This window comes from Dromaius novaehollandiae, chromosome 1, assembly GCF_036370855.1.
Source record: "Dromaius novaehollandiae isolate bDroNov1 chromosome 1, bDroNov1.hap1, whole genome shotgun sequence".
Lineage (NCBI taxonomy): Eukaryota > Metazoa > Chordata > Aves > Casuariiformes > Dromaiidae > Dromaius > Dromaius novaehollandiae.
The window spans coordinates 123725602-123741592 of record NC_088098.1 but is presented as its reverse complement, the minus strand read 5'-3'; the positions used below and the strand labels follow the sequence as shown (position 1 = coordinate 123741592).

General features: G+C 37.1%; 1 protein-coding gene across 5 annotated transcripts in view; it reads right to left on the bottom strand.

The window, feature by feature from the left end:
• Nucleotides 1–1898: 1898 nt before the first annotated feature.
• The window catches only part of EFHC2 (EF-hand domain containing 2), a 61144-nt gene continuing 47051 nt past the window's right edge, over nucleotides 1899–15991 (bottom strand). For 3 of the 5 annotated variants that reach the window (XM_026098019.2, XM_064497344.1, XM_026098020.2), the window contains 4 exons: nucleotides 13323–13520; nucleotides 12656–12748; nucleotides 5911–6016; nucleotides 1899–3417 (listed from right to left, as the gene is read on the bottom strand). In XM_026098019.2, coding sequence (XP_025953804.2) covers nucleotides 3322–3417; nucleotides 5911–6016; nucleotides 12656–12748; nucleotides 13323–13520 — 493 coding nt within the window. In that variant the 3' untranslated portion in view covers nucleotides 1899–3321. Of the gene's footprint in view, nucleotides 3418–4400; nucleotides 4573–5910; nucleotides 6017–12655; nucleotides 12749–13322; nucleotides 13521–15991 lie in introns of those variants that run through there. The other 2 variants (XM_064497326.1, XM_064497331.1) reach the window with 2 other exon arrangements.

The following is a 15991-nucleotide window of genomic DNA, read 5'->3' as shown; positions in this document are numbered from 1 at the left end:
TTGTCTATGGCTGTTTGTGGTCACCATGTCTGCGGGAGGCCCATCTGCTGGTGACCAGAGCAGGCACTCTTAGTTGCCCATGAGCGGAAGCTGATGCAGGTTGTGAGCTAAACAGTGCACTATCTGCACGCAAGGACAGGTCACCTTTGCTGCTTGTGGCCTGTCATTTGCTTGCAGCAGCAGCTATTCCAGAGAACATTAAGCCTTTTATTCTCAAATCCCAAGTTGAGAAAATAAAAATTAACATTGAACATACAACAGACCCCAGCAGAGAGATGGGGAGCCAGTACCGTAACGTGAATCTCTTCGCTTTAGCCATGGAGAGCACAGATACTTATGGAAAGAAGATATCTTTGGCTCTCCTACAGAGATCGAGAGCTGAGATTAATGGCAACTGTGAAGGCTGCCTTCTCCTTTATGCAATGCATGCTTTAAAGCTGTGGCCTCCTGCCATCTTGAAACATAATCTTGTGGTATTGTCTTCATTCAGGCCCCTCCTCAGCAATGTGAAAAGAGAGAAGAAGCTGGTGGCAGGATTAGAGGAGGGGTTGAAATATTCTGGGCAGCATATGCTTTAAGTCACATTATACAAAGAGTATTATGGGACTGCTGATTGGCTCAAGCTTTTCCTTTTGGAAGCATTGCTGCTTGTAAAAAAGAAAGGCTGGTGAAAATTGCTTATAACTCATCACGCCACAATGTATGACATACGAGCACTGTGACAAGCACTGAAAATATGTTTCAGACCCTGTCTGCCCTATTCCTAGGAGATCCTTTTGCGTTCATCGGAGTTATGTGAGATACATGGAAAAAGAGGAGAAAGAGAATTAGGAAGAAAAATTGAGAGGGTATTAATAAAAATATATGGATTGTCATTAGGAAGTATTCAAGCATCAGAAATCTGATAATTCCATATAATTCTTTTAAAAAGGAAAACAAAACAAAATGAAACAAGCCTCATTCCATCAGCTCAAATCAGCTCAAAGACACTAGATACAGTCCTCACTATTACAGGCATCACATCCTATAATTAATCTCATCAGATGAGCCATCTCAATCTTAAAACTAACTGGATACTTCGCTCTTGGAAGGCTGTTAGAGAACCTCATTGTTTTAGGATTTAGAAACTTTTTTTAATGCCAAGTTTAAATATTCATGACAATTTATATCCATTTGTTCTCCGGCCACCAATGTCCTTAACTGAAATAGATCTTTTCCTCACCTGGCATATACATCCATAATACATTTACATTGAGCACTCAGCCTTCATTTCATTGTGCTAAATAAGCTAAGTTCCTCCAATCTCTTTTCATATCTCCATTCTCTTGGTCACCTTTGCAGTTCTTCTCAGCATTGGTTTTAGTCTGAAATCACCTTTCTTGACCATGGCTGACCAGACCAGTACATAGTGTTCCACATGAAATGATGTGCCCTATTATATTCCATATACTGTTTTTCCTATTGAAAAGAGGCTCATCTTTGTTTTGTGCACATAAAGGAAAAAAGTAAAGTGAATTTCTTGTCTCTTCAAGCTACTTGGGAAGTTCTAAAAGTTCACAATCGATCTTCCTTGGAACCTCTAAGATGTACAAAATTTTCATTAATGAAACACATCCTTCTGAAATCTGAGAATATTAAACATTTACAAGGGCAACTGCATCCACTTAAAGTGTTGAGCTCAGTCTTGGTGGCATGTTTAAAAAAATCTTCAGCTTTCATCAAACTGATTTCAAACACCAGTTGTTTTTTTATTTGGCTCTCAATACTATCCCCATGGTCAGATTTTCTTGTCATAAAAGAAACTGTTTTCCTCCTTTGGATTAAAAAGCAGTATATGGTCTTGTCTACAATCTGGAGTGCTTCAACAAGTTTTCACAGCTTTCTTTTTGACCCTCTGGACAGATCATCACCCATTTTATTGCAAATATCTTCCTAAGTAGCAGCAACACACATGATTATGCCTTGCCTCAAGTCCTCTTTTGCTGACGGAAAAAGGTAAAAAGATGACTAAAGCTTTATATGTTGCCATATAGAGTGAAAGGAACTTGTTCTCAGGAGCTGGGGGCCTAGACAGATGACATAAAATCAGAAACTTAATTTACACTATCATACAGTGCAGTTTCTAAAATTAAATAATAAATCTAAAATTGATCTCCAACTTTTAGAAAAATACAGATTTGCTGAATTAATTTTCTGAACTTCTCTGAACTTGAGTATTTAAATACATTAAATTCTCATCCTTCTAAATCAGACACTTAATCGCTGAACTATAATTTCAGATTACAGAAAGTCCAAGGTTCTCATTCTAATGAATCTGTCAGTTCCCCAGCACCAGCCAGAGGCACAGACCTTTCTCACAAATCCTCCTCTTTACCTATGGAGTCATCGTGGATGAGTCAGGTCCCTGCTTCACCTCAGCTCTTCCCTTCTTTAAAATAGGATACTTGCCTCGATCACAAGGGCATGCAGTAAATTCAGATCTAACCATGGCTTTGAGCTGGCACAAGCTTAAGAAGATATAAAGATGCTAACAGAAACTCCGCTTTGGCATCACAATCTTGATCAAAGAGAAAGGTATCAATTAGTTTTCATAGGGCAAGCACAGTGTTACAGTAAGAAAGCTGCTCACTGAAACTGTACTGAAATACCATTTTTCCATACATGTCTCATCCAAGTAAATTTGGGTGGCGACTAATCTGGTTCATATTTAAAGCAAAAAGCAAGAACTGATAGGTTCCATACCATGCCTGGAACATTTACTTCTGTATTGGTAGGCTATAATTATCTATGATAACAAACAACTTTATACTGTGCTAAAATCCTGCTGTTGTTTCCTCTGTAAAATAACAAGCTTGGATATAAACAATGCTTAAGCATCAGCATAGGGATATGGCAGAAATACAGATATAAGCTAAAAAGCAAGAGAGAAAATTGGAACAGAATTACCTTACTGTGCTAATACAGTCTGACTTGAAATTGTAAGAGGTCATCCAACAACCTCTTTTGTCTGTGGAACAAAGCAGTGTCAGTCATGTTTTGCCGTGTTTGACTTAAAGATTTCTTAGTACTTGTACATTCTTCATGTGACCAAACACAAAGACTGGAGGGTAGAGTTTTAATTATGCTTGTATGAGTATGAAACAGTATTATGAAGGTGTTACAAAAACACATGAAGTATACATATATGCTGGAATAAGAAATTAAATGCAATAAAACCTACATCTTTGATTTTTTGTTTTATAAAGAATGTTTTCAGTATCTGCCCAAGCAAGCTTTGGAGCTGAAACTCTAATCCAAAAGTAGTGACTTGCATAGATCAGATTATTCTTCCTTGCCAAACAGATCCTCCAGCAGAGTTAAGTATTTGACCCTTTTCACAGGAAGAGATGGTAGCTGTCCACTCCAGTCATCTTCATACTGAAATTAGTAACCCAGAGGATAGCTTAGAACATAATGTTGAAAACAGCATTAATTAAAAGCTACACAATATATGATTGAATGAGCTGCCTTATTTCCGCATAGAAATCTTCTGTGAAATAGTGGGCCTTTATAAAGCATATCCTCTTAAAAGATTACCACATGCACATTTTTATCAATCTGGCAGAATATTTTATTAAAAAGTACTCTCTATCACTAGCAGTTTTGCAGAAATTTTCAAATTAAAGAATGTATTGTTTTTCTTAAGGCACATGTACTTGGAAGTCTTGGAAGTCTTGCAAGTTATCTATGTCTCAACTTTAAAAATCATTCAAAATAATGAGACAGAAAGAAAGAAGAAAAAAGTCTGTTAAACAAGCACAACTCTGCTGCTGAAATCTGTCAAATACAGATATTGCACCCCAAAATTATTACTAGCAATTCATGGCAGGTCATGAACAGAATGGCAATTGGATTCTAAAGTTGAAAGATTCAGCAGTATTTAAATTCCTTCCTTTCTCTGAACTTTTTCATTTCTTGTTGATGTCTTCATTAAAATATTCTTGTGTGGCACCTAAGATCTAGTCTAGGTTTTGCAGCTAACTAAAAAAACTACAAAGTGAATAAAACTGAATAAACAATACCGCCACTAATTTGGGCACAGTTTATTAAAAATCATCACTCTATGTCAGTATAACAGATATAGCAAGACTTTGGAGCCAATGAAGAACTGATTATCCCAGCTTGCAGATGAATGAGTATATTTCCTACTAATACTCTTTCCTCCTTGACTTCAGCTGTAACCTTCCTCACATAAATCTCATGTGCTGTCTTCACCTGGGGCTCTCAGCCATCAATCACTTTCTTAAAGTCCATCCATAAGCAAAGATAATGTCTCCTTCCTACCCAAGCACAACCTCATTCCTTATGCTGAACATTATTCCTTGTTCCTTATGTCAGAACATACATTGCACCAAGAATGTCAGCCCTGACCTCCTGCTTCTTTCATAAGCACTTTTTCCTCCATGCCTTCAACCTGTGAATGCTGCCCCTTTGTTCCATTGCCACTTGCACCCCTACCTTCACCTGGTGGGAGCCTCCTTCCCTCCCCTGCCAGAAATCAGGTCATGCTCGATAGCTAGACAAGCCATGCAGCTGAGGAGGAAAGAAAGCCAAATACATTAAATAGCAAATGAATCTGTGTGTCTGCTTCTTTCACTCTAACTTTTTGTTATGGAGCTCTTCTTTTTGTTATGGAGCTTCAGGGCAAAAATCCTCAGGGCACAGGCTCTGACTTTCTTCCTTTGTGCTGTTCCAAAGCCCATGTGGCCCCTTATCCTGACAGAATCTCCTGAGAGCAGGAGGCTATAGCTTAAGGACAGAATTCATCTGTAAAAATAAAGAACACCCACTGACCAAAACTTAACTGATACTTTGAAACACAAGACTACTGTATAAGACACATGGAAGGGCTTTGATTTTATTTCTACAAGAAAGAAAAATCTTTTCCATTACAAAGTGAAAAAGAAACCACTATGTAAAGCAGAGCAAACCAGCAAGATAGGGCCTTTACTAGACACCACAGACAGTTTGAGATGTTACAGAAGAAACAGCTCAGAAGTCAAGTAGGAGAGAGTAGTCAGGTTAATACCACAGTACTTGCAGAATGCTGGTTGAAATATGCTACTGCTGAACTTGAATGTAAGGGAATGCTATACTTCCGAACTGTCTGAATACAGTGAAAGATATTCTGTACAACCATAGCAACACATTGGCTAGGCCAAAACAGCAAAAGTACAAGTTGGCTGAAGAGCTTTGAATTTATCTGTTATGAGATTTTTAAAAATCAGCGTAATTGCCCTACACACAATCTGTTTTAAAATGTTCCACTCAGCACAAGATGGCAAGATTAGATTAATATATGCAATTTGTTGGAAAAGCATTTTTATTTACCCTAAGTAGCAAGCTGATGGAGACGTGCAAAGTTGATCTCTCAAAGCTGCTCCTGCTGTACACCTACCAAGGCTGTGGTATATTACATACAAGTTTCCACAGAGTTATAAAAAATATATAGCCTATTTTCTGTATTATCAGTGGAGTTTAAAGAATTTCCTGGCTATCCTAGCAACTGAACAGGTGATTTGTGTGACAACAATATTTGTGGGAGGAGCGGTATTCACGCCCGTTGTTCACAGAAAAATACACCTGTTTCCCCCTCTCTTCTTTTTTTCTTCTAGAAAAATGTTGCAGAGATGTGACACTTACGAGGCACAGGTGAGTTACAGGCCCCCCCCGGTGTCATGTCTCTGCTTGATTCTAAACCTCCCAGAAAAAATTAATTACTTAAAGAAAACAGGCACAAACATGCAAAGACCAAAAACTGTTGTAACCTCTGTTGGATAAATCACTCATGTTACTACATTTGGCCAGATTACATCAATATCCCAGGGGCCTGGTTATACTGTTCCTTTTATTGAAAAACATTGGTTTTACCTTGAGAGGAACTTTTATTGTCTGGAAAGCAGGGATTTGATTCTCTCTCCAGTTCAGCCCATACACAAACTTCTTGTACTCCACTTGCTCATGACTATCTTCAAATCTAAGTAGAATAGCCATATGATGACACAAATTTAAATGGAATTTTTAACACAGTTGTATCATGTTCTCTTACATCATACTAACATATCACTTTTTGGATAATAATTTTTACTCCTGTAGAACCAAACACTGGCAAGAGTACAAAGGGAAACACTGCAAAACTGACAAGACTTCTATATTGTACACTACATTTTCATATAAATACTTACTGCTCATTATTGTAACTCTTACTAAAATTACATTTCTTTAAGAAGTTTAGATTTCAACTAATTTCATTTTACTTTTCTACCACAGCCCAACCTTTTCTAACACTGGAATCTCACAATTGGTGACAACATTATAGAGTTGGGATGCTCAGTGTAGAACTCCTTTGTGTAGAAAGAAACTGGTGGAAAGATTCGAGAGAGCTACGCCTTAACACAGTTAACCTGGTTTATTTGGTTTCTACGCCTATTTCTTAAAAATAAGCAATCCTTCAAAAATGCTGTTTGCACAAACCTTGGGATCAATTTTCAGCTGACAAGTATACAGTTCTCTAAACTATCATTTAACAGCCAGATTTAAAAATCACAACCCTTGTCATTTGGTAGTTGTTTTATAGTATTGTTCTGTATTTCCATGGACTAATTATATATGTTTGGGTCAGTTATGAAAGTCCTCTGGAGTCTCTGTGCTTCCCTGGTGTCTATAGAGGGATATATATAACTGTTTAGACTCAATACCTATTTTTCTGGTGGAAGAAGTCAGGTGAAACCATTCTATCCTATATTCTGATGAGACAAATACTATTTCACATGTAAGAGGAAGTCACACTGTCGCTACACACTGTCGTCTTCAGGAAGCAAGTCTTTTAGAAAATTATTTTATGTTGTTCTAAAAGAAATAACATTGCATAGAACATGTACCTCAAAACCCATACGGTCACTGGGGAGGGTTCTGGTAAAAATTAAGCATAAAGGTACTTTAAGGGAGAATTTATAACACAAACTGGTAAAACAATACTGGAGAAAAAAATAAATAAATCTAATGACAAAATAAACTGCAATAAACTGCAACTCATCCTCTCCTTCCCCCCACACCTTTCATTTAACAGTCAGCAGGAGAGCTAATAATAAAATATACTGAGAGCAATAAACAGAGATGCTAGCAATAAACATAAAAGTTAAGTACAGTGAGTTATGCTGAAGAGGAGAACAAAGTCAGAACAAGAATGCTACTGTTACTAGTATTAAGTGGGAGTCTGAAACACTGCCATGAGAAACCTTGCTATTATAGCTTGCTTCTCTTTAATACCTCACATGCAATTTAACATTTTCATAAGAGCTGGGCTTTTGTGGAATACATCCAATACACACAAAAATTACCATTCCCACTTCTAAGTGGATTTTATTCATTTGTTTTTTTTGCAGAAGGCAAGGGCAGAGAGAAAGGAGTTTTGCATTAGAAGTAACAAGACAATGAGAAAGATGATACTTCTTGGAAGAAAGCTGTGGCACACAGATTTAGAATTTCAGAACTGTCGTGACAAATTTTTTAATACTATACACATAATAGAATTCAAATCTTTAGAGAAATGCTGGAGTATGACATTTTGTTTATATTTATGCTTTCATTAAATAGAATGTTTTAAACTGTTATGTTCATAGAATATAATTTATCTTTTGCTAGTTTTGAAAGGTCAAAAGAAAGTCCACTGCTGAGATGCACAGCTGTGAGTAGGATTTTTTAATAAGAAATAAGTGAAGGTAGGTAATTACTTAAACCTTCATGTTGAAGCAATGAAGACAAAGAAAGCACTGATACTGCTTTCAGCAAACATTAACATGAAGCAAAGTCCTTTGCTGTGACAGCACTAGCAAACTGAGACAACAACATAAACATGAAGTAGTATCATTAACTATAACCAAAGCTTTCAACATGGGCACCAGAAATGTGACTCCTACCTCTCATATTTAAATACCTACAGAAAGTATCGTAAAATATTATTGTACAACAATCCAGAAAAATTTACTATTCCTTAGATCTCTTTATTGCTGCCACTTGTACCAACCTACTAAATGCACATACTTCTAATTTGGCCCAGAGCACCGGAAAAAATGAGGAGATGTTATCAATTTCTGCTTTAGTAGGACAGAGATATCATACATTTCAATGGCTGGAGTTAATATGACTGAAAATGACAGTGCTGTTCACTAAAGGAAATTAGATTTGTCTTATCAAGAAGACACCGACAAAGATCTCTTGAAATTATTTCTCTCTTCAGTTTTGCCCTATGACTTCACCAATGCACGTGATATCAGACTATGAAAAAAAATCACTCCCCCATCCCTATCACAGTTTGCAGAGCCTTCTTTTCTCTTTGACATTACAGAAATTCTTCTTCTAAAAATAAACCACATAATATAACCACAATGAAATACTCCAGACATGAAAAATCTGCTTAAGTCACCTTATGACTGTTCCTGAGGATGCTTTGCTGAGTAAATCCTCCTTTTAAATATTTTTTCATTCCGTTCAAGAAATCTGCAACCCGAACATTTATGTCAAATGTTAATGTACATGTACAGATTTTGAAGTCCTTGGTTCTGATGAAAATTTATTAAAAAGTTAATCTGATAATGGTAGAGGAGAGACATTAAGCTGCTTTAACTTCAGAGAATATCTTAGGATGCTTCAGCCTGTTTGATAGCCCCTGTATAACAAAGGTATATGTCTAAGTGTTCACAAACTGGTCATACGAAAAGATTTAAGCACAGACCAGTGTATGCAGCTGATCAGTATCAGTTAAGTAATGGTTGCTGTCTTGTCTCTGTGTCTCTCTTGTCTCTCATGACCATTTCCAATCTTCCTGTCTGCTACCAGGACACTTCTAGCAGGAGAAAAGTGTTAGTTGCTTGAAAGAAACAGCTCAACCCTAAAAAGCATGGAATTACAGGAAGGCAATATGGTAAAAATCATTAAGGAACATCCAGCCACAAACAGGGGAAAAGCTGAGCAGATGGAAGTGTCCTGGTGTGACCTAGTAGTGACATGAGAAATGGGAAGAACGTGTAGCAGGCCCGTTGCTAGAGGGCACTGCTACCTGAGACGCACAGGATCAGCTTTTCAGTGCTTCTCCCCCACAGACTGGCCCCACAGCTTCAAAACTACAAGTCCTCCTTCAGAGCTCAATAGACTCAGCTCAGCACAGTGGAGATGAGAGGAACTAGTCAGGCATTTCTTATAGCAATTAAAAGACATATTTCAAAAAATAGGGATGTATACTTAACAACTAAACTAATGCACAAGCATTAACTTGTAACACTTGTATACTTGTGATCCAGTCTTTCTCCTTTCCTCCATTTTTTTCTTTCCGTATCTGCCAGCTGCTTGTATACCCTCTGGGGAACGGACTGCATCTTTTTAAGTCCTTGTTAGCATATACTTAGCTTTGCAGTAAATAAAAATAACAGCAAAAGAAAATGCTAAAATTCATTACTTAAGCACTTCAGTAACATTTGTTTATTAAACAAACTATAATTGTTCATTATGTCTGCATAAATTTAAACAAATGCTTATAATAACTATTGCAGTTTTCTGGCAGAAACAAATGTGTACCATCTGCATTGCCTGATACATTATGATGAAAAAACTGCATTGCACTGTAATTAAAAAACTCTAAGCGAGACAAGGCTGATGGAGATAGGAAATATCTTTTAATAGGCCAGCTCAGGTAAGTTGAAAAAATGGACACATTTTTTGGCACCTAAATCCTACTACTGCACCATCCCATAACAATTAAAAATATGTTTACTCTAGGCAGACAATCTGAAAGGGTCTTATGAAACCTTTCATTCTTTGTGCTAATTCCCCCCCTGCACTCTGTGGAAACTGAATGCTCACCGAGGAGGGTAAATGAGGAAAATCTTGGGTCATCTGGAGGTGACCACAAAATCAGACAGTAACTCCTAGTTCCATCCCATACTTTTTATAGGGGACTGATTATTGTGCTGTAATTTACAAATGTAAATAATAAATACTTTAAGGGTATTACCTTTTAAAATGGAAAAATAGAACCATTAAGTCCTACAGAAAGTCTTTGCCACCTAATCTTAGATAGTAAAGCTGAATAAACCTATAATTGCAGTCTTCAGTCAGTATTATCTGATCACATTGTCTAATACCATTTTATAGCTGAATAGGGTCCAGCTAGTGCATTAGCTATAGACACTGATTTTGTGGGAACTGATCCAACAACTTTTATTGCACCATTTTCCTCCTTCATAAATTCAGATTCATACACTAGAAACACCACCACTGTTTGCTTCAGAAACATCAATGGACACAAAATCACATGCTTCTTCCTCTAAAAATAAGGAAAGAATATTGTTGACAAGGAAGAATTTTGCACACACTGAACTCCCAAGGAGTGAGACTGTTCTTCATTAACAGTACCTGCCTGTTTCATGATTCTTCAGTCTCGAGGAGAATGAGAGAAAGCACGAGGGATGAAAGAGAAAAGTGCTAAATCTCATTCACCCAACTCTACTCTTTGGTTTCTAAATTAATGGAAACTAACTCCTATCAAACATACTTCAAGAAATCTTTCCCCGTCTGTGCACCCTCAGGAAAGAATGGCCTTACCAGGCAGTGCCAACTGCACACATTATTAAGGACACAACATTTTTCCCTATTATCTGCAGTACAGCAACTCATCACACACACTGCAATCTTTTAAAGCAGTTGATATTGCAACATAGAACTGGCATGATACATAATACTTCATCCTGTGGAGTACTTCTTCCACTGAACACTATGGCCCAGCTTCATCCCATTTAACTTTCTCATACCAAATGTGGAACACACGTTGCCCACAACCCCTTTAGAATCAAAGGAAAAAGAATGGTAATTTAGAAATCTAGCTCTTAGAACAGGCTGAGGAGACAATCCTCTCGCCTTCTCCATTGCCTATAGAAGGAACCTAGAGCAACTACATCGTAGTTCAGCTGTCATGGGTACTGCCCTAAAGCTGAGTGATATGTTGTGAATCCAGGCCTAAGTCCCTGCCTTGCCTTCTAAGCTTATCTCTGATTTTTATTATAGTGTACTGGGCTTTTTCTTTTTAACTAGCTACACTAAGACTTTTTAAGAGAGAAGAGATTCATCTCACAAAAGCTTTCCCTCATATAAATTCACAAACAATAAACATGTCTCTGGGGCCTATGATGTGTCAGGACTGTCTGTTTTTCGTCAGCACTGAGTTAATACATGAAGGAAAACCTCCAGACTTTCATCTGGTTGCATCTATTCAATTTCAGTCTTTATGAAGTAGAAACTATGAGAACTCTTGTTTAGTACTGTATGTCAATTGTCCTCCAGCACTTTTCGTGTTGCACAGCTCAGTGGGAGTTCTGAAAAATGAGTTTTAGACTAATGCTAAAATTCAGACATGCTTCTGATCACTAATGCTTATAACCCAACTGTCAGAAGTGATGTATGGCCAATGAATTGCCTAAGTCATCTGGCTACTGCAGGGAACTAAGTATTCTGAATGGTTTGGATCTGAGGGGAACAGGGCTTTGTAGAAAACAGACCCTTAGGCTTCTTAGAGCAGTCTTTTTGACACTGACTGAAGTAAGACGTCTTGCTTGCAGTATGTAAATGCTTTATGAAAAGCATTCCATATTTCTGCTTGACAAGAGTCTTTTCATTACTTGATAAATCCGGAAGCTTAGTTTGAAATTCCTCCTGAAATCAAGAAGCGTGTCCACCTGAAAGCATCTAAATGTGACAGATGATAAGACATGCTCCTGCATTTTACATAATCTGAAGGCACCAGCAATACATTTAATGATTTCCCATACAGGAAAGAAGAGACCAATGAGCATGTATTTAAGCCTATTACCAGGACACCAGGCCATGAAAGCAAAACTCACCATGATAGGAGCGTTCAAAACACTACAGGTTACTTGGAACTGTAGCCTTTGATACGAATGCATTGAATACCAATTCTTTTCACTTTTTCTCCCTCTAACACAGCTAGTCAAGCGTTTTGTCTCAAATATGTTAAATGTACTACAGAAAAATACTGAAATCATGCAAATACTGGAACTTACAAACTCCCTTTCCCTTTTAAAAAATTCAATAAAATATATGTTTCAGGTGAGATTAATAGGGCACACTCTCATTTCCTACTAATACTGCCTACTTGATTAAAGGACATTTTCATTGTATTCATCTTCTGTTTCTTAAAACTTGCATAATGTGCTTCCACAGGATTATTATTTTTACTTTACATATACAGGTACAACTAATGCAAAAATGTGAATCTCATTGATAAGGATAAATATCAGTAGCTAATTCCCATAAGAATTATTCCATAGAATTCAGGCAAAATCCAGATGATCTCTTAAGCCAGACAAAACTAAGTAACACTCCTAAGAAGGATGCACCTTAGTTAATTATAAATATTCTATAAATAAGAAAATCTGTACATGTATAGGGACAAAATCAGAATCATTTAATCATTAAAATTATATAAATGACAAATTCATAAGAAATATGTCCACAGTACATATTCAACAGCCTCCTCTCAGTAAGCATATGTTACATTATATTGATGCACTCATGCATGCAGGTCATACTATCACCTTTCACTTACATGGTCAGTAAAGCTTGCAGAAGATCATCCGCCAGTGGCAACCTGAAGGACTTGCAAATAGTCCTGCACATCTCATGGGGCAGCACTCCACGTCTAAACAAACATAAACAGAGGGGGAGAAGTCTACTTTATGTATTTTCCAGGTTTATTTCAAGTACGTGTTGCTGCAAATAAGAAAACATATCAAGAATATTGGGCTCGAGGTAACAAAAACATGTTTTATGAAATTTCAGTATTATAAAACATGAAGTTCTTATGGTAGTCACTCTCTCTCTCACTCAGAGATTCTGATTGATCATCTGAGATTCTTAATCTGTTCCATCAGAGAACAAAAAGGACAAATGATTCATATAAAGGATCAACTACAATTTTTTTTTTGTAAATCACTATTTTTCCTCTTTGATTTAAAATACTGTGATTTGCCTTCGATTTGCCTATGTCACAGGACGTTCAGTATAGCAGCTATAATGGAAAGTCCACAAACAAAATGAAAATGAGACAAAAGGCTATCCTTTTCTTGTCCACTTTCAAGTGCAGAGGGAGGCTAACATCAGAAATAATATTTTTTGACTGCAATATATCATTTGGTCAACAACAACCAGGAAGTAGGTAGTTTTCAAAGCAGACCTTTCCAAATCACAGCCTAAGTTTAATACAGGAAACTTACTTTTCACGGTCATTGTATACAAGCACAGCAGACAGTTGTCCAAAATTCTCAAAACTCTTTTTCTTTAGTTGTTCTTGAGCCACTGCAAGGAGGAAGTGGACATCCATTTCAGAGTCATCTCTCATGCTGTAATAGCGCCCAAGAGTCATAATTTCATGTTCTGACAGTGCTCCATCAGTGATATTCACTATCAAATTTCTGTTGACAAAAACAACAGCAATCTACGTTAGTGCTAAGTACAAGAGTTAAAAGCAGTTAACAGTCACTAAATATCTGTGGAAGCAACTAGAGCATAAGACGCTGTTTTTAAATGAATTCACTTAAATTTGAAATCCAGATCTGTTCAAAGAGGTGTTCTGGAAACTCATACTCTAAACTTTTGGAGGATGTTCATGTTTCCTCTGTAGTTGGTTTTACAGACAAAAATAAGTAATAGTCATGTTTGAAGCTCATTACCTGCAATTGTCTTACCAGCATCAAACATTAGCAGAGATTTATCTTGTCATTGCATATATCCAGTAAGACAGCCAATTATATAAGATATTATCCTGATTTGTTCCTAATTATATTTTGCATTCTGCAGTATATGATTAGTTATCCGTAAACATGAACCATGTACAATAACTGTTGCATAAAATACAGACAGAATTTCCTAAGGCAGAGGGGAAGTGGGCAGAAGATACCAACAAAGAACAGAATATTAATCAAGTGTCAAGCCACACTCCACAGAGCACTGTGAAAGCTCACCCTGTTGGGCAACTTTCAGGGGAAAATTGGGAGAGAGGAAACAGGAACTGGCCACAGAGAAAGGCAGAAAATTACATCTGACTTGTAATCACAAGCCCTCCTAGCAAGAAAGGAGGATAGGAGGCAGTAACAAGATCAGCTGATGCTTGAACACTGTCAGCGGACAACCTAATCTCATGCAGGGAACAGCCTGAGTACAAGCTCTCCTGAGACTGCCTGTGCTGCTCGGAGGATCAGCCCAACCCAAGGAAGAGGAAATGTTCCTGAGATTTATGTGAAGGGCCAGTGCTGACATTGAATGACTGCTCCTCTTGATATCAAGGACTTGTTGCTGGTAACAGCACTGGAGTGATTTGGGGGTAAGGTACCTGAGGGCATTTGTAGAGATATCAGCAAATGGATATACACACTGTGCAGTTTAAGAAACAGGACTAGTAATTATAATTCAGAACAATCTCTCTCTGTTTTGTAGAGGGGGAGAGGGAAGGAAGAGGACTGATTTTAAAGACAATATAATCTTTACAATAGGGAATGTGTCACTTTTGATGATTAGAGATGATTAGAGAGTTATCCTAGATGTTAAGACAACACGAGGAAAGAAAAGCACCATCAGTACGGCATGCAAGGAAATCTAGGAGGTGTCCAGTTCTCCTGGCAAAAATGACTTGAACTATAATTTACCCCAACTGTTACAAGGCCTCTTGTCAAATCTGTATTTATGTAATTATACCACGGCATTATGCTTCCAAATGTCTCTCTCTGGTGAATTCACATTTAACAGGATTTTTTTAACAGCAAGCATCAACATAGGCCTATGTGTCTTAGTCAAAATTAGGTTAACTCTCTCTGATACTTCTGGATAAACTGCACTAAAAATAAACTTCAACATAATCGCTGACACAATTAGAACTGTACCTTGTGGCACCCTGGAGGATAGTGCATCACTGTGATGATATAACAGTCTTTGAAAACAAATGCAATAGATTATTAGTGATGCACAAATATCTGACACAAGACTCAAACTGCTGGCTGGAGAATACTTAAAATCTTGAATGCTTCTGATAATGGATGCGAACTGAAAGCACAGAAACTTAGTACTCCTCCAAAACACAAAATTTTACCAACAAAAATATTTTTTCACTAGCTTCTTCTCAGAGGCTTGTGTGGTTCTGCTCAGACAAAGATATCTATTTGTAGCCCAGAGTATGATTGCACTCACGCAGCTATTCAACAAAGGATGCTAAACACTATATAGAGTCTACTTGGATTCAGCTGCTGCCATTTTCATATTAAAGAAGTTAGAAAGATCCTTTATTTCCAGCAAATAAATATAAGGAGAAGGTAAGTTGTTGACAGCAACAGAATAACTCTTATTTTGGGATTAGGCAAACTCAATGACCAAAACTTGGCCCATCTATTAACATTATTATTACTCTTATCACTATTATTATTTCAATTACTGAATATTATTATTTACATTGTAGTAGCATTCAGAGACCTAGTCAAAAATGGAGCCTCTGTGATGGATATTACTACAAATATAAAGTAGAAGACAATACTGCCTGATAAGACTGGCTTTCTAAATGCTCAGGCCTGCAAAGCTGAAAGCATGTAGATAGCTTTACCCATGTGAATACTTTCATGGACTGGATTTCCACACATGGCACGGAATTCTTGCAGAGTCAGGATTTTAAAATCTTACATCCTCTCAAGCCAGTCAGTGGCAATCAAGTTATCAAAACCCCAGATAAAATCATTGTCTTATTTGGGAATTAAGGATTTTTCTTGTGATTGCTAGAGACTGATGAGAAAGACCTAGAATTCATATACAGAATTACATCTAAATTCCTTCTGACAAAAAGAAGCAAGCTGCAACAATTTTCCCCACAGCTTATCTTTTGTTTTACTTTTTTATTTTAGAA